This window comes from Marmota flaviventris, chromosome 6 (assembly GCF_047511675.1).
Source record: "Marmota flaviventris isolate mMarFla1 chromosome 6, mMarFla1.hap1, whole genome shotgun sequence".
Taxonomy (NCBI): Eukaryota; Metazoa; Chordata; class Mammalia; order Rodentia; family Sciuridae; genus Marmota; species Marmota flaviventris.
Window position 1 is genome coordinate 76,840,948 of NC_092503.1, and position 22,504 is coordinate 76,863,451.

Consider the following 22,504-nt stretch of genomic DNA (forward strand, 5'->3'; position numbering starts at 1 on the left):
GCTACACTTCTCCTTCCCACTCATAAATGAGAGCTTTTGCTAAAGTTCACTTCTAGCCATTTACTTATCTGCTTTTTCTGTATATTTTTCATTGGGAAACACACACACACACACACACACACACACACAACTATTATCTCTATTTTGATGAGCCTCAAATCCATTATTGTAGTTCTTACCTTTCTTCTGAACTTCAGTTTTGCATGTCTTAGTATTTGTGGACACTTAAATTTAGATGTTGTGTTCTTACCTAAAACTTAATATCTAAAACTGAACTTTTAAACTTACCCTTCCTAATCTCCTTATTTCTGTTTATATATAATTAGTCTTTTAAACCTGAAACATCAGTTATCTTTGAGTTACTCATCTTCCTGAAATCCACAGCCAGTCAGAAAAAATTCTCTCATCTTGTTTTATTGCCATTTTTGCTTCAGGAACATGGATTTAGTGTCTTTGTAATTAAACATGTTCAGTCATGTGATTCTTCTCTAGTGTTGTCCTGAACAGCTACTTAAAGATGTTCTACTCTACTTTCTCTTTATGAAGACTTCAGAGAGAGATGTTGTTAAGAATGCAGTTAGTTTCTCTTTACATTAAAATAATAACAATTCAAGTGCTGACAGTGTGGCTTAGTGGTAGAGCATTTGCCTAGCATGGGCAAGGACCTACGTTCAACCCCAGAAATTCCCTACGCACAAAACAGGAAAATAATAACCACTCAAGACTCCCCCTCCTTTGGTACCAGGGACAGAACTCAGGGGCACTTAACCACTAAGCCGCATCCCCAGCCCTTTTTATATTTTATTTTGAGACAGGGTCTCCCTAAGTTGTTAAGTGTCTTTCTCAGTTGCTGAGGCTGGCCTTGAACTTTCTATTGTCCTGCCTCAGCTTCCCAAGTCACTGAGATTACAGGCGTGCACCACCATATCCAACCATTCAAGACATTTTGTTAAATGTAACTTGAAAATGTTAGTCTACTGGCTATGTTAGTAGCACAAAGGGAGGAAAGTTGTGCCTTTTTCTATTAAAGATTTTTCAAAAGTGGTGGAAATATGTGTTCTTGCCTTGTAACATTGTGGTGAGGTGCTGCCTTCATTCAGCATTGTCAAACTGCTCTTGTTGAAGTTATCTAGAACACAGATATGCAAGAGACTATCCTCACTGTTTTGAGGCAAGTATGTTTTTTGTTTACCAGATAATGCTAGAAACTAAACTTATAAATATTTTGTGGGTTAGTTTAATAAAGGACTTCCTGACCAGTACTTTACAGGTAATGTTAGGATCAGTTTTGGTGCTACAAATCTTCACAAATGTTTTATCACTATCATGAAACTTACTTCCAAGAAAAACGTTCCCAACAAATAGGCATTAGTAATAATGGAAAAATCTAAGCTTGTCTCTCAAGAATGAGGTCCCTTTTCATTTGGTTTCTTTCCTAGGTTACCCTTCAAAAATTAATACTAATATGCAAAGGAGATTTATCAGAACTTTGCAAATATTCATGTTACAAAGGTCAAATGTGATCATTTCAAATACTGAAAGATATGTTATCTTCAGTATAAAGAAATATAGAGTGTCATTTTGGGGTGACCTATCCCTTCTGTAAAAGTAGTATTTTCTCTAGATCCTACCCTGGTCTCTGAGAATAAGGGAACCTCATATATAACTATATAGTACAAGCTTTGCGTATGTAAGTATATAGTACAAGTTGTCTTTCTGTGTTGTTACCACTATTATAGAAACAGCTGTGAGATTATAACCTAAAGCTATAGTGATTTAATGTGTTTTTTTTCTAAATCCTAACTACCATGGAAAATACAGAAATCCAGAAGAGACAGAGAAAAAAAATTTTTTTATTTTGATGCAATAGTTTATTTTTTTACTTTGTTTTGTTTTTTACTGTATTGGGAATCAAACCCAGGGCTCATGCATGCTACACACTGAGCTACATCCCTAGCCCTTAATGCATTAGTTCTAAAGGGAAATCTAGATTTTTCAGTTTGTGTCATTGAAGATTAAATAAATAAATTTAGATTATAGTAAAAAAGTAATTTAGATATATGAAATTGTTTATGTGAAGATTGTTTATGAAGAGAGGGAAAATTATATTTTTCCATAATAAGTTCTTACTTTCAAATTTTTAGATGAAAAAAAAAGATTTCTTATAGTGTCATGATTCTATTGATAGCATTGGGAAAACAGGGTAGAGTAGATAAAGAAAATATCCTCAAATTTAGCCACTTTTTGAAAACCTCACTTGTCTCTCAAATCTTAACAAGTAAAAAACAGTGAGTGTTTCTTTTCTTGATCTTTTGGCTTCCCTTAAATACCCTACAGGGGAGGTCTGTGTTAAAAGTAAAATTACCTGAAGACTGTCAACAGAAGGTAATGAGTAGCTGTCCTACGTAATTAGTTCTTTGCATAATTATATATTATTAAACTTTTCTTGAGAAAATTAAAAATACTTTGAGGTAGTAAAATTACATATTGAATGACATAAAGAACTCCCAGTTATGAAAGACTATAAAAGTAGCATGTGTTTAATCATTTGCAAATATAAAATAATGGACTTATAAAGAAGATACTTGGCCATCAGTTATATTTCATTGCTCTGCTGTGTTGCCATCTACAATGTCAATAATTATTGACTGAATGAATAAAGTGCTGGTTTTCCTTAAAACATAGATGAGAAAAACACATTTTCATACTGCAATTATAACAGAGCTATGCTACCTTAATGATTGTGAATTCTAGTGTTGGAAGTGCAAAAGAGAAAAGTGAAGTAATTCTATCTTTTTTCAGTCTATAAGGTTGAGAAAAAGAATTATAGGCTGCAAAGTCATAACAGGTTTGGTAAACCAAATGTTATTCATAAAACTCCTCTATTTTGGAAAGATCAGTAGAGTGAACAAGGCGATTGAGGGGGAGGAGAGAGGGATAGAAAAGGGAAGAGCAATGGGATGAATCTGACCAAACTTCAAACTTGCAGATGTACGTACATGAATACAGCACAGTGAATCCCAGTATCAAGTATATCCACAAGATACTACTTTTATTTCTTTATTTGTTCTTTTAGATAGATATTATTCATAAATGGAATGTAACGTCCCATTCTTGTAGTTGTACATGATGTGTAGTTTCACTGATTGTGTATCCATATATGAACATAGGAAAGTTATGTCCAATTCATTCTACTGAGGTTTCTAGTCCTATTCCCCCTACCCTTCATTCCCATTTTGTTCTTCCCTCCACCCCCCCTTATTGTGCGTTAGCATTTGCATTTTAGAAAGAACATTCAGCCTTTGGGATTTTGGGATTGGCTTATTTTACTTAGCATGATAGTCTTCAGCTCCACCCATTTACCAGCCAAAGTCTCATACTTTTTTTAAGGCTGAGTGATATTCCATTGTGTATATATACCACATTTTCTTTATCCATTCGTCTGTTGAAGGGCACTTAGGTTGGTTCTATAGCTTAACTATTGTGAATTGATCTGCTATATACATTGATGTGGCTTTGCACAAGACACTAATTTTTAACAGCTATAAATAAATTGCACACAGATCAGTAGAGTAGAGGGAGGGGAGTGGGGAAGGAGGGGGAGGAGGAAGTGCCAGGGACTGAATTAGAGAAAATTATATTCTATGCTTTTTTGTTATGTCAAAATGTATCCTATTGTTTTATATAACTAAAATGAATCAATAAAAAAGGTTTAAAAAACCCTCTATTTTATAACAAAAATATATTATAATGTTTGAAAGAAATCATTTTTTACTCATAAAAGCAGCTATTAATTTATATAGAATATAGAATACAGAAAATTTAAAGAATTCTTTAATTCAGAAAGATTTACAGATTATCAACCTACTATATAGATAGATAGATAGATTGATTGATTACTGGTTTATAATGACCTAGTAATAAAATAGGAATGCTGTAGAATACAGTCAGAAAATTTGAGGCTGTTATTAGAAAGAATTTGCTATTTTCTAAGACTAAATACTGTGATATATAGATCATGAATTGAACCTTTTAGACAGTTCATGTATCCTTCTACTTTAACTTTTTATTATTCAAATAATCTCATATGAGATATATGACTATGTTAAACCATACACCTTTCTTAAACTACTCAGTTCCCTTGTTAATAATTATAGGTTTTGGTGCCAAGTGTTTTGATTCAAACATTAAGCTTTACGTAGTAATCCCAACATAAGCTTGGAATAAAATAGAATACTCCTTTCAAATTGCTTATTACTTTATCTCTTATAGAAAAGTTTTTTGAAATGAAGAAAGGACAATGTAAAGATGCTCTAGAAATTTACAAACGATTTCTAACTAGAATGACACGGGTATCTGAATTTCTCAAGGTTGCAGAGGTAAGTAATATCAATCTTTTTGGGGAAATGTAATTTTAAAACTACTAGTTCATGTATCTATAGTGTATAGCAGAATGCATAATTTGGCAAGATATCTGCCACCAAGTCACAGTGATTGGGCTCAGAGTGGCCTTAGAAGTCATCTCACCCAACCTGTTATTCAGAGCTGTAACCTACACAACCTTCTAATCAAATGATGAATCTACAATCTTTCTTGTCAATAAGATCATTTCTGCATTGCAAGATGGTCCTTTGCAAGATACTTTATCCTCCCTAATGGCTATTTTTTATTCCTCATTACTGAACCCTAGAAAAACCAATTGTTCATTGTTTTAGAAAAACCAATTGTTCATTGTTCTTAACATGTAAGTCATAAATTCTGACCTTCCTTACATTGTCAATGATTGATGCACAATGAAAAATAAAACACAAAGGATAATTCATTTTATAAAGTTTATAAATTGTTTCTTTAGGATATTTCTTTATACCTAATCATAATAACCATAATTATACAGTTTGTGATCCTGAGGCTATCTGTAAGTTGTTATTTTTTTTTTACAAAATCCAATTATTGAATTTATAATACTGGTTTGAAAATTTTAATATTGCTATTGTAGTCTTCTGGAAGGATGATCCATGGGTTTTTATCTCACATGACAACTAAATGATTGCTAGAGACTAACCAAAGTGCAGTGTGACGTAAATCTGAGGCTCAACAGCAAAACATACAACACCATGGGTTGTGGAGCATTGATGCCATCCTGTGTTATTTATCATTCTGAGAATATAACCTAAGGACACACGTTTTAGACACACAATTTCAAAAGTGCCATAAGGCACTCATTATCTTTCAGGCCTCATTTATTCACAGTAGTAGTAATTGTCTCACTCAAATGAGATCAAAATACTATCACAAAATGCAGATTCTTTAACTTCAACACATATAATACATAATCAGAATGAAAATCTGTTTTAACAAATAATATGGGAAGTAAAAGATAAATATGAACTTATATAGGTTACCTATACACTAAATCAAGCATGTTTATGTGTGTTTACTCTTGGATTTACTGATGTTGGTTGTCATTAAGAAAGAATAGGACTGCTTAAATTTTTACTTTTGCTACTACATAGATTTTATTGTCTATTTGGTATGATTTTCCCATGGTTTAACCATAATTATCAGTAAATCTTGTAGAATTATGCCCAAGCACTCAGAGCAGAAGATTATTTCATTGTTCCACTAAATCCTGAGGCACATGCTCCTCAATCTTCCCCTTTGTTACTGGGTGTGAGTAAGGTCCTGGACATGTGACAGTCTGAGGAATATACTTCTCTAATCAGCAGAAAGGCTGGGCTCAAGAGCTCCATGAGAAAAGGGCTGCTTATTTGTCCACTCTTATTTTTACATGTAAATTTGATTTTATTTGTGCCTATTGATACCTCGTGTTAGCACTAGCTAAACTTAGGCCATTAAAAGAGTCTGTCTTTAAATAACTGAATAATGCATTTTTATTTGAACATTGTAAGATTTTTTTATAGAATGGATACTAAGTGACAACATTATTTTTAATAGAATAAACATTTAGACCACAGTGGAATAACCCTAACCATTTGTAGTTTCTTTCATATTTCAATTGTATTACTCATAATTTGAAGGCAGTGTTGAGTGATTATGATTATGATTGGTTAATACAGAAAATTTTCAACAGATGCGCAAACCTTTTCTCTCTACCAAACAGCACTCATGTGGTATATGTATGTATGGGCTCATACTTTGTAAAACTACTTGTAGTTAGTACATTTTGTCTGAATAGTCCATAGAAAACTTTTAGAATTTCATTGAAAAACTATAAATAAGGATGGAGGTATAGCTCAATGGTAGAGTGCTGGCCTATCATGTGCAAGGCCCTGGATTTATTTCCCAGCACCACAAAACAAAATAAAACAAACAATGCATACATGCATATTGGATATTCAGGAAATATTAACAGTAAGTTGTCCATCATACAGAGTAGTTGAACAATTTTCATGTTGTTTATTTGTTTTTATGGGGTGCTGAGGATTGAACCCAGGGCCTCACTTGTCCTAGGCAAGTGCTCTACCATTGAGCCAACATTTTAGATTCTTACACTGAATTCTCCTAAGGCAGATAACTGAAACTTTGTAAAATGATTGTTGTACATGTGTTTGGCATTTCTGCTAAACACTCTTCCTTTTTGTAGAACCAAGTTATTCTTATTTGTCTCCCAGAATGTTTGTAGATAGAGAGTAATAGAATTTCTGTCATACACCTCACCTCAACCCTCCAATCACATTGTGATTCCAAAGTTCAGGGCAGTGAAAATAGTAACCTTGACAAGGGATTCCTACATTGTATCTTTTAACAAAATTATCCATTTAATGGAAGCACATCACATTTTTCCAAAGTGATTGCAGTATTAGATATTCATAATATATTCATTTTTTAAAATGCTTCCACCATTCATATTAATATTTTTAAATTCACTATGCAAAGAGGTATTAAAGTATGGTAATAAATGGAATGAAGTTACTTTAATCATTCATAATAATATAAATGACATTAGGGAGGCCTCAGTGATTTCTCTAAATCCAGACTTTAGTCATTAGAAGGTAAAATCTGAAATGCTGAATTACAGCATGAATGGATCCAGAGAGATGAGGGGCCAGTGCTCTATATCCACAACTGGTCTCAACAGTGGATAGTTTTGCTCCCCTCTCCTCTTTAGGGAACAACATCTGGAGACACATTTTTAGTAGTTACCCTAAAGGTAACTACTACTAGTCACCCCTAAGGTCACCCTCTATCCTACTAGCATCTGCAGAATAGAGGCCACAGGTGTTGCTAAGCATTTTAGGATGCACAGATCAGCCAACAAAGAATTATCTTGCCAAAATCCCAATACTGTCAGGCCAAGAAAGATGGCTCTAAGAAAGAGAGAGAGAGAGAGAGAGAAAGAAAAAGAAAGAAAGAAAGAAAGAAAGAAAGAAAGAAAGAAAGAAAGAAAGAAAGAAAGAGGGAGGGAGGGAGGGAGGGAGGGAGGAGAAAAGAAGGAAGGGAGAAGGTAGTCAAGACACAAATGGTTTGGGGGTCTTTGTTTGTTGCAGTACTGGGCATTGATCCCTAGAGCATTCTACCAGTGAGCTACATCCCTGGACCTTGTAATTTTATGTATTAGGGTCTCACTAAGTTGCCCAGGCTGACTTCAAACTTGCAATCCTCCTGCCTCAACCTCCCGAGTAGCTGGGATTACGGGCATGTGCCACCTTTCCCTACTACAAATGGGTATTTTAATCTCCTATTTGTTATATTGCCTTCTTAAGAGCCCAGTGATTTTACTTCATGCATTTGCTTCTGTGTTTCTTTCAGCATGATCAAAGCACTTCATTTCTCAAGGAGACCTTGATTTAACCTACTCTGTTTCTTCAAACATCAATTTCATTATCTATATAAAGTGATAAAATTAAAAGTGATATATTATCCTCAACTTTTTATTTTGAACTTACAAAAAAATTTTGGTAATTTTCAAATCTACAAATCTATTTTCTCATATTTGCTTCCCCTCCCCCTCTTTCACCCACTTACTCTCATGCTGTCCAAATTACCAGTTTGCATATGTTTTCACCCTATAATTTCACTTCTGCAAATATATTCTACACATACAAAATGGTGTGTGCAGTATTGCTTGCAAGAGACTGGAAGCAATTCGAATGTTCATTACTCAATGACTCATTAAATAAACCACAAGACAGGGAAATTCTATACAGATTTCTATACAGCTTTCTAAAAAACGAGGACATTTACTGGGCTCAGTGGAGCATGCTTCCATTGGCTTGTGAGGTTGAGGCATGACGGTTGCAAGTTCAAAGCCAGCCTCAGGAAAAGTCAGGCACTAAGCAACTCAGTGAGACCCTGTGTGTAAATAAAATACAAAATAGGGCTGGGGATGTGGTTCAGTGGTTGAGTGCCCCTGAGTTCAATCCCTGGTACCCACCCCGCAAATGAAGACATTCTGTGCTTTGATATGGATGTGTCTCTAAGATATATTACTGCTCAAAAAATATAAGTTCAGTGTGTGTATATAATATGCTATTATTTGTATGAGAATGGCAAAATAAATGTATCTATTTATTTCTCATAAATGATTCTCTCTGTGAGGGAGAAGGTGGAAACTATACCCTGAACAAGTTATTAAAACTATGTAAACATTCAGAGTCCAGAGAACTTAGAAGGCATAATTATTAAAATTTTGTCTAAGCAGCTTCTTAGATTTTAGTTGCTATTAACCATGGAAGATACTTTAAATTTTATGCTTCATTTGATTTTTCACTTACTTTTGGATTCTAGTAAAATTTTAGAAATTTGTTATACATAACTACATTAATAAAATCATTGCTCTGTTGAGTGGAAAACTCAATAAAGAGCATATGTTTAAAGTGAGCTATAACTATGTATGAATTCTTTTACACAAGATTGAGCTGCGGTTTTATTCTGTGTGGTGATCTTCCATTAATTGAAAACAATTGTAAAAAATCCCACTAAGTAATTTCTTATTTTTTAAATCCACAGCAAGTTGGTATTGATAAAGGTGACATTCCTGACCTCACACAGGTAAGTGACTCTCTCAATGGAAGAACTCAGTATGCATGAAATTATTACTCCAGATGTTGTCACAAATAGGCATATTTTTCTGTGCTTAATGGATTTTGAATTTAGGTCAACCAACTTTCTTAGAAATTATTCTATCTTACCTATTCTTTCTAGTTATTGACTATGTTTCTGGAGGCAATGGGAAAGTTTTCCTGCCCTTAAGATGTAATTTCTTCTTCAGAGACAACTGACTTTACTAATTGAGTTCATCTTTTCATTCTTGAACTCAAGTCAGAAGGAAACCTTGAATAATGTTAAAAAAGCTATGAAAAACCACTATTGGTAGGCAATCAGAACATTGGAACTTTCTTTCCAGCTTGTCCTCCTAGTTTTTCAAGGCGCCCCTTATATGAAGAAGGCCAGAACTCAGATGTTACAGTCCTACTACGCTGAGTCTGTCACCCCTGTGAAGAGAAGGAATTCCTATACATAAAAGAAAAATGATTTTTTTAAATATAGTGGTGATAGATCAGTGATTTGGGGAGGGTCCATCTAGTAAGCAACAACAATAGTGGGGCTCCCTTATCAATCTTTTTATCTATCAGGAGAGTACAGCATCCAATTCCTGGGAGAGAACAGGGCGTCATTCACAGATGCAGAATAGTTGTACAACACTTCTCATAACCGAAAAAAGCAGTTTTTGCTTAATCACTCTGTAATGGTAAATTTCAGTCCCAAACATGTCCTTTAACTAGAAACAATGTTGTTATAGAAATGATGGGAGAGAATATAGAACTGTTATCTTATATACCATGACAAATATTATGAATTTTTTGGTCTATAAATTTAAAAAGTCATTATAATAGAAGGAAATCATCATAATAAATTACCCACTTTTTAATAGTATCAAAGTGCTTTTAATTGTTTGCTATCCTTAAATGTCTTTAAATACTTACATATTTAAAATGTTAATCTTTAAATTTTTATTAAAAATTAGGAACACACAGAGAAATATTTTTCTGTATGTGTATTATTAAAATACCTATCAAATATAAAGAATTCTTCATAAATAAAACTTAGCAGTTCAAAATTTGAAGACATTGTATTTTTTAGTTTAAAAGCTGGAAGATAACTCTTTCTATTAGACAGAATATTCATATAAAGTATTTCTATAAGACAATAGTATTCTTAGAGTAGGTGTGTGCTTGAATAAGATATTGACGTAATTTGAGTAGGGATAAAAATTAAGGTTGCATAAAATGTTATTTTAAAATCTTTTTATCAGAAGTAAATTTATCTTTGTAACTCATTAAACAAAAATAAGTAGTTTCATCTATACAGCTATAACAAAAATTTACATGCATTTATCCAAGATAGATAATATAAGTTAACTTTAAGAAGATGTACATTAAAGTATTTATCTTAATGAACTCCTTTTAGAAATGAAAAGTCATCTTTATTTTAACACTGTAGACAAACCTTACTGTAAGATAAAATGAAAACTAGATATTTTGTTAAGGAAAGGAGCTCAGTAAAGAATAGGTCCTAATGTCCATCACAATCCACCATCCTTGCTAATCCCCTTTATCCAAAGAACATATATGAAGACACGAATTGGGTGTCAACATACTTTATATACAAATAGAGATATGAAAAATTGTAGTATATATGTGTAATAAGAATTGTAATGTAAACAAAACCAAAGTACATGAATTGTCATGAACATACTTCATATACAAAGATATGAAAAATTGTGCTATATATGTGTAACAAGAATTATAATGCATTCCGCAGTCATGTATTTATTTAAAAAATAAAATCTATTAAATTAAAATAAAATAAAAGAATAGGTCCTTCTTTGTCTCAGTTTGGGCACAGTCTGAATGGACATTAGGAAAGACTTAAGAGACTACTTAAATATCTTTTGATTTTTAAAATTGGAGAATGATAAACTGGGTGTGGTGGTACACACCTGTAATCCCAGCTACTTGGGAGGCAGAGCAGAAAGATCACAAGCTCAAGGCCAGTCGGGGCAAATTAGCAAGACCCTCAAATAAAAGATAAAAAGGACTGAAGATGTAACTCAGTGGTACAGTGCCACTTGGTTCAAATCCCAGTACCCTAAAAAATAAATAATAAAAATAAAATCGTAGCATATCATTGATAAAAGATTGTGTATACATTCACATACTTGGGTTTAATATTTAATAATACCATATATTTATTATAATTTATATAATTTATTAAGAAGTCCAGAGACATATTGTATTTAATGATACAAGATGTTTGTTTTCATAATTTGGAGAATAGACTTCACCCTCCCAAAAGCAAAATCTTCTAATAGAAGCTGTTCTGTGGTAGGGATTCATTAGACTGGTAGCAGTCTATCCTCTGCTTTTGTAATGACCTTAAGAGCCACATAAACTTGAACATTAACTTTTTAAAATATTTTTTTTGTTGTAGTTGGACACAATATCTTTATTTTATTTACTTATTTTTATGTGATGCTAAGGATTGAGCCCAGCATCTGGCACGTGCTAGGCGAGCGCTCTACCACTGAGCCACAACCCCAGCCCAACATTTATTTTTAAATTACCGCCTTAGAAAAATTCATCTAGGGATGGGGTTGTAGCTCTACGGTACAGCGCCTCACATGTGTGAGGCACTGGGTTCAATTCTCAGCATCGCATATAAATAAAATAAAGGTCCATTAACAACAAAATAAATTTTAAAAATAAAAATTCATCTGGTCAGATTTTCCTGTGTACATTTAAATTCATACAAGAGTATAGTATGCTTCTGAAATTTCTTAATTTTTCTTTTGGTATTATGGGCGACAGAGCTGAAGGTCCTCCATAGTTCTTATTTAGAGCCCCTTCCACAGGGCTGATGGAGGTCTCTAACCAAGCTAGGGATTTAGACCAACTATGACAGTACAGTAGATCTGAGCTGAAACTTGTGATGTTCTGAGTTTAATCCTTTAGGTAGCGTTAGGCTAGGATTAGTTGAGAAATGAGTCATAAAAAACAGATTGTATGGACTCAGTTTAAGTCCCCTGAGATTAGGTTTTGCCGTCAGGCTTCTCCATGGCTACCATGACTACTGAATCTAGCCCTAGCAATAGACAAAAATACCTAACAGGATAGCTTTAAAGAAGTGATGTAGACCAAAGGGACTTCCTATAAAAATCAGTTCTCATAACTAATAAATAAATAAATAATAAATAATTAGAAATCCTCTTGCAGCAAAATGGAAGAGTTTAATGTATATCTTTTAGGTTAGAGAATACACAGTAAGTACCACGGTAGTCATCTGTAGCCCTTTATAACTTGTTCATGTAATCATCACTGCATTTAAATGATTATGCCAGAATGCTGTATGCCTGAAATCCCACAACTCAGAGGATTGAGGCAGGAGGATCACAATTTTGAGGCCAACCTAGGCAACTTAGTAAGACCCTTCTTAAAAAATAAAAAGTTCTGGAGATGGAGCTCAGTGGTAGAGCACCCCTGCATTCAATCCCCAGTACAATATGTGTGTATACATACACATACATATACATATATAAATATAAATATCAGTGACATTTTCAAAATACTTTTAAAAGTAATGTTTCAGGTAAGAAGTAAATATGATGTTGGAACTAATATTTTTCCCAGCACTTTCAAATGGTTTCTTTCGGGCTATGATAAAAAATTTGAATCTTTTGATTGCTCCTTTTACATTGCTTTTAATGATACTTTATGATCTAAAGCATCTGGATTGTAGATGGATTCTCCCTTTTGGATCCTAGGCATTACACTTAGCTATTAATTTATTTCAAGAAAATGCTTTTTAAATATTATTTCTTTGGGGGGTGGTGCGTGTGTGTGTGTGTGTATGTGTGTGCGTGTGTGTGTTCCCAATTTAAAATATCTCCATTTATGAAAAATATCTTAGGATTTGATGTCAGGAATTCTGGTTGATCTGAAAACTACTGGTAAAGTCAAGTCTCCTTTTAAAGACTATACCCCCATGCATTGGTAACCATGGAAATATTGCTGTTTTCTATTAGCTCTCATAGTCTGATTTATTCTTTGGGTTGGTGTTTCCATCTGATTTGATCATTGACTTTGCCATTTTTTAAATGAGAAAATAAGTAAGGTGCTAATTATACTTTGTTATCTGGAGTTTCTTTTACAACAGCAGAGGCACTCTCAAAGTTTTGCTCCTTGGAAATGTAGACCATTTTCATTTACTGTATCCTGCAGTCCAGGAAGTCCTTTAGAGCCATAGACAGTGGAGAAGGCACACATTCGTGCACTCCTAGACATTAATATTAACATACCTTTCTTTTTTTTCCCCAAGACATTTTAAGAATTTGTTTCTCTTAGATTCTTTCATGTCCTTATAAGAAATGTAAATTATGAAGCACTTTTAAAACCTCTGGGATTAAAAAGCTCCAAATTTAATTTTGTGTGCTGTGTATTGCTAAATAACCCCCTTTAAATCCAGAGTCAGTTTTACAGGCTTGAATTCCCTTGTTAGATTTCTATTTCAACTCATGTGATTTTTGTAACTTCTACTTCATTTTCCAATTTTCTCAGTTAAATTATTAAGAATTTCTACAAGAAGAATGAAATTTCAGACTATCTTCATGGTGATTTGTTTAAAATACCTAAGGAACTTTAAAGAAGAAAATATGACCTCTTTTGTTATCCCATAAATGTTGTTCTCTATTTCATGACTATAAGTATCATTTGTTTTTATCATTTGACAGTATTTTAAATTTAAGTCTAGCAAAGGATCACTCTTTCTTTATATTGTATATAATACTCAGAACTCACGTCTTCTGACAAGAGTTTCTATGACTCAATATTTTTTTTCCTTACCATATCCCAACAACAACAAATTGAATGTAAAAAAGTTTAATTCATATGCACAGGTCTCCTAGTTCCATCATCATGATCATGTTCAGCATCACCAACAATTAGCATGACAATTTTGGATTTATCAGATATGAGTCCATCTAAAAATTTTGAAGTCACTTATATATTTATCTATATAAATATTGTTTGCAATGTATGTTCTGTTTTCAATGAGCATTTCTTTATGGTTTACAATTGGTTATATAAAGCAAAATTTCCTTTATCTCTCTTAAAAATTTATTTTTTTAAGACTTACAACTATACCCTTAGCTGCAGCTTACTAGAATTTTGTTTTTTTAGTTGATTTTTACCCTGAGTTATATCTTAAAATTCTAATTTTTATACTTTTCTAAATTCATTATATCCTGATAATTTTTTATTTTATTTTTTATTTAGTCCAAAGCTTTTTAGATAACACTGATAAAGCTGTCCCTTCCCACCACACCTCCGTCACTTGGATCAAGTTAATATTTTCATTCACTTAGTAATTTTTATATATTTATAAATTGGGTGTTTTGTTTCACTTAGTATTTACATTTACAATCATATAATTATGTGAATAATAATTATATAAATTTTGAGTTTATAAGTGTATCAATAAAATTTAAATAAATCATATATATTCTAAACTTTTAAAATTAAAAAAATAATAAGAATTTTATTTTGTCATTAAACATATAATTTAAATGTAATTATATTAATTTCTTCAAATTCTGTAAGTCAGTTTTGCAGTTAGCATAGTTACTGTGAAGTCCTTCAAAAGTAGTTTCACATTAAAGAACAATTATCAAAATTAAATGTACCTGTGAATGTAGTTTGTTGTTTCATTCATTCATGAAATGCTTTTCTTTGAGTGCCTGTGCTGCTGTTAAGGTTTAGTTTGGGTGAAAATTATTTGAGAAAGATGAAATTAAATTTATAATGCTTGAGAAATAGGTTGGGTCAAATATTTGTATGAAGCTATTATTTCTCTTCTAATATACAGTACATCACTTTTTGTTGCCTGAAATTTTATTTATAGAAAGAAACATTCACGACCTTCTTAATTAAGAGTTGAAATGTATTATTTAGTCTGACAATGCACAATGCTTTATTATATACATAATTAAATAGCTCAATAATAAAATTTTAATTATTATGTCTATTAAATTGTATTCTTTTTCCTCCAACTCTCACTTAGTCTCCATTTTTAAATATGATAACAATTTTTTCTTAATATTTCAATGTGAGGTTTTACTGTATTTTCAAATTTCTATAAATTCCTATTTGGGCACTTTCTCTCTTCCACTGTGGCTTTATGGGAAGGTTGTGAACTTGATTTGAGTATACTACATTCAAGTAATATCTTAGCAAAGTCTGTCCAATGTAGCCTCTACACTGAAAACCTGCTGGAAGTTTATTTGGTATGCAGGGGAGTTAGTAAAAGATGGGCCTACCTGAGATTCCATGGATCTTAAATATTTAAACATCAGAAGAACCTAAAATGAAATTATCGCACATGAATATTGGGCTCCACCCATAAACTTCCACCCTGAAAAGTTACAGTGATGTTACAGTGTGTTTACTTTGAAAGAAAACAATGCAGACATTTATTTTTACTTTCTTATTGTAGGCTCCCAGCAGTCTTATGGAGACCCTTGAACAACATCTAAATACATTAGAAGGAAAGAAACCTGGAAACAAGTACGCATTAGTTGTGTATTCTAAATAAGATAAAAAATACTAGGATCGTTCTTTATAAGAATGAGATTTATCATGGTAAACTTATACTACTATAGTTTCAGGGTATGCTATATTGTAATTTTGGGGGGTTCCCACAGAACCCCTGCCCTTTGTGTTACTTGTGTCAGTAGGACCTCATGAGTAATCAGTCTACCTGCAAGCTAATATGGCAGATTAATAGATTATTCCTATATTGACTGAACTTGCTGATTTACATATTTGCCCTTAGAAAAAATCTACAATACAAAGGATTTGCTCATATTTAAAAATTAAAACTGTAATGGTTGGTCATGAGTCAAAATAAGCACAGTTTTACAAGTATCCTGAACACTGTTATGTTACCAACCCCAGTGTAAAGAAAGCAAAATCCTCAAGTATAGTTTCCAGGACTTTAGTATCCCCCCACTTAGGCATGTCATAGCTACTGACATTTTACTCAGATCTTTTAATAGGGGAAGTAGCAATCAAACAATGAGAAGTACACTTTACTGGATTTTGTTTTTTACCTTTGTGTTTGGTACTTACAGTTTTGACTATTTTTCCTTGTTGCATGCAAAAAATGTCCAGGTTCCATTTTTCCATCTCTCCACCAGGAAGGAAACTTTTCTGTTCTAAAGACCCAGTCCTTTCTGGTCTTTGTGCCTGGTTCAACTGTAATTCTGCCAGTCTTGGATGCTTACCCTTGTCCTGCCTGTGTAACTCTTATGCATCCTGGGATGGCTACCTGCAGTCCTAATTTCTGATGAAGCCTTCCTAACGATAAACTTCCCTGTATTATGGCTATTTTATTTAACAAATGTAACTTCAATAGATTTTTGGTTCCAAAGGTCAGTATCTAAACATTTAATGTTGGTGTCCCTGTAGAGTCAACTGTCATTGTTGATGATACCAGCTTTACACTATTTTATTTAGCTTGACAGCAGGAATTAGCAGAGACAACCAATGAACTGATCATTGCAAGGTTATAGGCTGATCATGGATTTTACCTATGATAGAATGTTCAAAATGTCACTTTTTTCTGCTTTCTTCTTTCTGACTATTCTCCCAAAACCTAGGCTTGTACATCTTGATGTTACTTTTTTGTTGGTTATTTTATTAGCTAAGTGATGTTTCTGTCCTCTTTTCCAAATGAGTATAGTAATCATTGTATGTTTTCGATGATAAACAACAGTAGAGAAATCGTTCAGGCTACAATGGAGAGCTACTAGGAATGATGGGTGGCAGAACCTCTCTAGGGCTTTGCCAAGACCTTACTACAGTCTGCCCCACTTTAGGTGTGGCTATGAATGAACAGGTTTTTGATGTGAGACTACATTAAATCGCAGCAGTCTATTTATTACTGGGCCCATCCTCTATTAGGGAATCTGGGAATCCCAGTGATTTGCCTAGGGATTACAATTACACAAATGGAGGCAGGAAGCTATATGTCTCTCCTCCTGTGGCAGAATGAGCTCATTAACTAATGAAACCTACAGGTCCCCTAGAGTTGATCTCTCCCTTGGGCAGCTATAGACACACCCTATAAGCCAGTTTCACCTTGATCTTTTTACCTCTGGGTGCCTGTACTCTGCTTAGGCCCACACTTTGCCCTTATATTTCGTAAAAGCTACCAGCATGCTGCTATTACCAGAGATGCTTCTTTCCCTAGCTCCAATGTCTCTTCAGCCCTGACTTCAAATCTAAATCTGCCCCCTTGTGGCCATTGCAAGCTAACTTTGGAAAAATTAGCCATGGGTGTTTAATTAACATTTCTAAAGAGGTAGAATGAAACTCAATAATATTCCATTTGAACTGCCTTTTGCCTAGAATAATTTTTCTCTCCCCTTTAAAATCATTTTATGCTTGTCATATTTCTTTTCTGAATTGGCTGAGACCACATTTGAATTGTCTTTTGCTTATTCCCTATTTTGAAAATAAATAAGCTATAATAGCTAACTATTTTCTTCTTTGTATGTTCGTGCTTACCTGGGAACTTAAGTGAAGGGTGAGTACTACATAGAGTGACCTTTTTGCATTTTGTAATTACTAAAAATGCAAAAACACTCTTTTAGATTCCACCTGTAGTATTGAGAACATTAAAATTGATTTCATTTTATGCATCTGTGTTTTTTCATTATGCTTTATTTTTGTCTTCCAAGGTGACTGGCATAAATGGTTTTACTTTCTTTTGGTCTTCTTGTATCTAGACTAACAATCTATTTTAGGTGTATAAATATTTCTCTTCAATTTTAGAAATCAAAGAATTTTTATTTGTTGAGTAGTCAAAAGTTTCCCCCCAGAATATTGCAGAAGTGCCAAAAGACTTTTATAAAGAAAATGGATTCCCTGAAATTGTTTTCTTTGTTCATCTAGTAGCAGTATAAAATTATTCCAAGTTCTAATCAAGTATATACATAAAATGAAGCATTTAGAAATCTCTGCTGTGTAAAATATTTATGCTCTTTATATTTAGTACCTTATGTCCACAGATGTTTACTTTTAAAATTGTGTGTGATATGGTATAATACACCCTTGTGAATTATTTGTTTCTACTAGTCAACAGGACAAAAGGGAGACATTTATTTTATCCTACATGTGTGTTTATTAAATGTGAACAATACAAGAAACCAAGATGTCTTTTGTAATTAAGATTATTTGGAAGATGAAGATAGGTTTTTCACATCTCTGTCTTTTTCTAACATTTATATGCAAAACTATGTAGGGATTATTGTTGTGAATAAGTAAAAAAATAACAAAGTTTCCTCTTTGACAGCTTACTATTACCATATTGGAAGGAAACCTTGGTATTTGCTGTGTTCATAGTAAAAATTCATGGATTTGATCATAGCATTGTTACAGAATTTAGAATAGATTACCCGATGGGTCATTCATTCCCTCTAAAATTATCACACTGTGTTATTTTTTCCACCTCAGTTCAGATGTGCTTGATTTCTCTAGAAGAAAATGTTTTAAAGTATTGCTCTTTAATAAACATCATTACCTATATATAAAAGGTTATAGTATTTTCTTTCATTAAGGGCAGTGACCAACAATAAGATGGGATCTCAAGCAAGGAATAAATACGAAGCAGCAATTTATGTGTTGTGTAAGAAAGGAACAAATGTACTGGCTCATTTGTGTTTTTAGTGGGGCAAACTGGAAAGGGTATCAACACAGGCTCTGGGCAGCAGACAGACTTGGAGTAGAGCCTTGAATTTACCATTAAAGAATGATGAGACTCAGGCAAGCTGTTAACCTTCTAAGCCTAGAAGCCCTCCAATTTTATTCAGTGATTAACGATGCTTTTTAAAGCTACAACCCATGGGAGATCCTTTGGTTCTCACCTTTTTTTTTTTTTTTTATTAAATCAGGACAAAAGCTAAATCTGGTCAAAGGGAACAGAGGTCTCCCATCTGGACAGCTTAGTTTCACAGAAAATATATTTTTTAAGAATTCTGGTTAACTTATTGGTTATAAAATGAATAAATGAATGCATTCTTGTTGAAAGTTGCAAATAATGTAGAAAACACCAGATGCTATACAGAGTGCTAGGATATAAAACAACAGGATGAGTTCCTTCCCTTCAAAGAACGTAGCATCCAGGGATAAAGACAGATAGCTAAACAGACAATTAAACTATGATGTGGTAAGTGGGATAATAGCTCAACAGAGATAGTAGAGATTTTCATTTGCTCATCCATGGAATAACTACAAGTACCATTTAGTAATCCTTTATTCTTGGGTGTTTTACAAATGGATTCCTTTGCCAATTATATTTTTCACAGTTAGCTTTGAGTATGATGTTCTCTAACAATAAGAAATTCAATTCCATCATTTTTACTTTATTCTTACTACAGGGCAGAAGATATGATATCATTTTTTATTTATTGGCTGGGGAATGTATTTCAAAAGTTCATGCTTATTCTCAATTCTCTTTTCTGTATTAATATTTGTCATTGTGTCAATACTGCAAAGAATTGACTCATGAATGTTTCCTGAGAAATTAATTTAAATCTAAGAAAGAGACCATGTCAAATGACATGCTTTTTTTTTCTTTTTCTTTCTCTTTTAGTTGTTATAAAAGGTGAATTAGAGAAATTAGTAGTCAAAAATGAGAGAATTTTCAGTCTTATGCTGTACTAGATTTTTAAGTTCCTAAGTTTCTATAGTTAGAGAAAATACTGTGAATCTCTTTCAGTAGACCGTTTGAAATGAGAAATTATAGATAAATATACATGGAAAAGATATTAATATGGCATACACTATTGATCAATTGGTGGAAAAGGATCATAATATTGTACAAAATTCCAATTACCTTCTGCTAGTTTTGTTTTGCTACTACTGTATGTGCTATTTTCTCTGTAGATGAGTAGAACACCATCTTACTAAAATGTACTGTCTTCATTTTGTTTCACGATTCATTTTTCCACCAGTTCATGTGAGTAAAAAGTAAGCTGTTCAGGCAATTATTTATGGATCCTTTTCTAGATATGATGTACAATGGTCAATGCTACCACTAATCTAACTTTTAAATAATATTTAGCCTTTCTGAATGTTCCTTTACTCTCTTAGAAATAAGTTGCTGCTCTTTTTCAAAGTTCCACTAGTCATAACAGAATGATAGAAGTGTTTTTTTCTAGCGTTTTTTTTTTTTTTACAGCCATGAAAATAAAAACAGACACACTTCAGGAGTGTGAATGTGGATATTGAGTCATATTTCAGACTCAGGGAACACAGAGATATTTTTTCTAGGCTTTCTGCTTTTATGAGTTACAATATGATTAAAAATAGCAATATAAGGTTAACACTTATGTTAACCTTAGTGAGTTTTTTAATTTGTTAAATAATGAGGTTTTCATAAATTATATACAACATGCTTTTTCTCAAGTCTTGGCAAATCTTTTTAAAACTGCAATTTTGACAGTTTGATTTTGATGGGGCATAGGCAATAATGATTGGCTGAAAGAACTGAATAGCTCGGATAGAGAAAATAATTTTTAATTCCAGAATTTCTAGTACTAATAATTAAGCCTATAGGAAATATTGAAAGATGACATTATAACTGTGTAAAAGATTAAAGAATACTTTAATAGCTTATTCATTACTTGGAAAAAACTATAAGCAGTTTAATCTAGACAAAGTGTTATCAAACTTAAATGCTTTTACAAATGTATTCTTGGGTATTCAGTTTTAATTTTCTTATGTTGCCTTTTAGATCTGGTGCTCCCTCTCCATTAAGTAAGGTAAGTTTGTTTTTGTTTTTAGTGTGGTTTTTTATAACCATTCTACCATCTCTGTACAGTTCACTGGCATTAAGTATATTTATATTGCTGTATAACCATCAGCACATACATTGCCAGAAATTTTTTCATCTTCCAAAAATGAAAGTCTGTATTCATTAAACAAAAATTCCCATTTACCCACCATCCAGTCTCTGTCTCTATGAACTTGATTACTCTGGACAGTATCTATCTTCTTATGACTGATTTATTGTATTTAACATGTCTTCCTATCAGCCATAGTATAGCATGTGCCAAAATTTCCTGCCTTTTTAAGATTAAATAATATTTCATTGTATGTACACACCACAATTTGTTAATCCATTCATCTATCAATGGATACTTGAGTTGCCACCATCTCTGGGATATGATGAATAATAGATGCTGTGAACATGAGTATAAGGATTATCTGATTCCTACTTTCAATTCTTTGAGGTATATATCCCAAAGTAGAATTGCAAGGGATATGGTTTAATTTTTTTGAGAAAAGGTAAGATGTGTTTTTATATGTTCTCCTTTATATTAAGCTTATCAGTCCCATGTAGTATAGTTATATGTAACTTATTCCTCTATTGGTACTAAGTATTTAAAGTAGGAGAGATTTTCACTTATTAACATTACAACTGAAAACAAACGCATCCATGTAATGTGTTACTGGTTTGAAAGCATTTTCACATACTCTGAATCAGAGCCTGAGATAAGTAATATACAAGGTACAAAGCAGGTTTTAATGGCAGAGAAAAAAATTGTAACTAGGGATCTTCCCACAAACTAATCTTTAGACAGTCTGCTGCAGTAGTTTTAGTAACTCCTTTACCTCCCCATCTCTTTATTAGCATGCTGAAAGACAGGATTAGGATTATCAGTGGTAAAAGCATTTATTTCCACAGGTCTGCAGTTCACATTGGCCATTGTATCTCTCAGGTGAAACTGTAATAGACGTGCTCATTCCTCTTTGGCAAATTTCACTGAAGAATAGATGTCATTACAGACATTCAAGGCTGTCATTTTGACTGTGCTGCTGATTCCCAGACACCATGTACTATGCCAGTGTCCAGCTGGCTGGCTGCTTAAGATCCCCTCAGGACCTCAAACAAACAATCAAATGAAACAAGCAAGCAGAAAGCTTTCTGGTTTTTCTAATAGAAATCCAGGTTTAAAACCATCATGTCTATGTGAAAAATTCCAACATTTGCCCACTGAGTAGAGTGTTATGAAATGCAGGATGATCTATTTCAACATTCTGGCCAAATGAAATTACCTGACATTTTCTTTTCATAATATGTTTATTTTCCCTTGCTCTCATGTCTCCACTGAGATTATTACAGGGCATCTTAATGAGCATTTGTAGACCTTCATTTCTGCATTAATGTTGGAAAGATTTATTTTCTGTCGTTAAAGTCCCAGTGTTGTCATAAACATTCACTTTTTTCTGAGCTCATTTACAAATAGTGCCTAAAATAAAAGTATTTTAGAGGCATTGCTGTTGTCCACAATGGATAACATAAAATCAGTTTTCGTTAGCTTTTCCCATTCTGTTGATGACCTTTTGTCTTCCATTTGGAAGATTAGTACTTTTGTTGAAGAAAGGTTTGAGTTGAATTTTCTAAAAAATAATATTTATAC

The 22,504-nt window shown here is 32.9% G+C and overlaps 1 protein-coding gene across 1 annotated transcript in view; it reads left to right on the forward strand.

The window, feature by feature from the left end:
* The window catches only part of Snap91 (synaptosome associated protein 91), a 117,985-nt gene that overhangs the window by 51,314 nt on the left and 44,167 nt on the right, over positions 1–22,504 (forward strand). Inside the window, exons 7-11 of the mRNA XM_027928180.3 lie at positions 4,273–4,379; positions 8,971–9,012; positions 15,511–15,581; positions 17,599–17,604; positions 20,815–20,842. Coding sequence (XP_027783981.1) covers positions 4,273–4,379; positions 8,971–9,012; positions 15,511–15,581; positions 17,599–17,604; positions 20,815–20,842 — 254 coding nt within the window. The remainder of the gene's footprint in view (positions 1–4,272; positions 4,380–8,970; positions 9,013–15,510; positions 15,582–17,598; positions 17,605–20,814; positions 20,843–22,504) is intronic.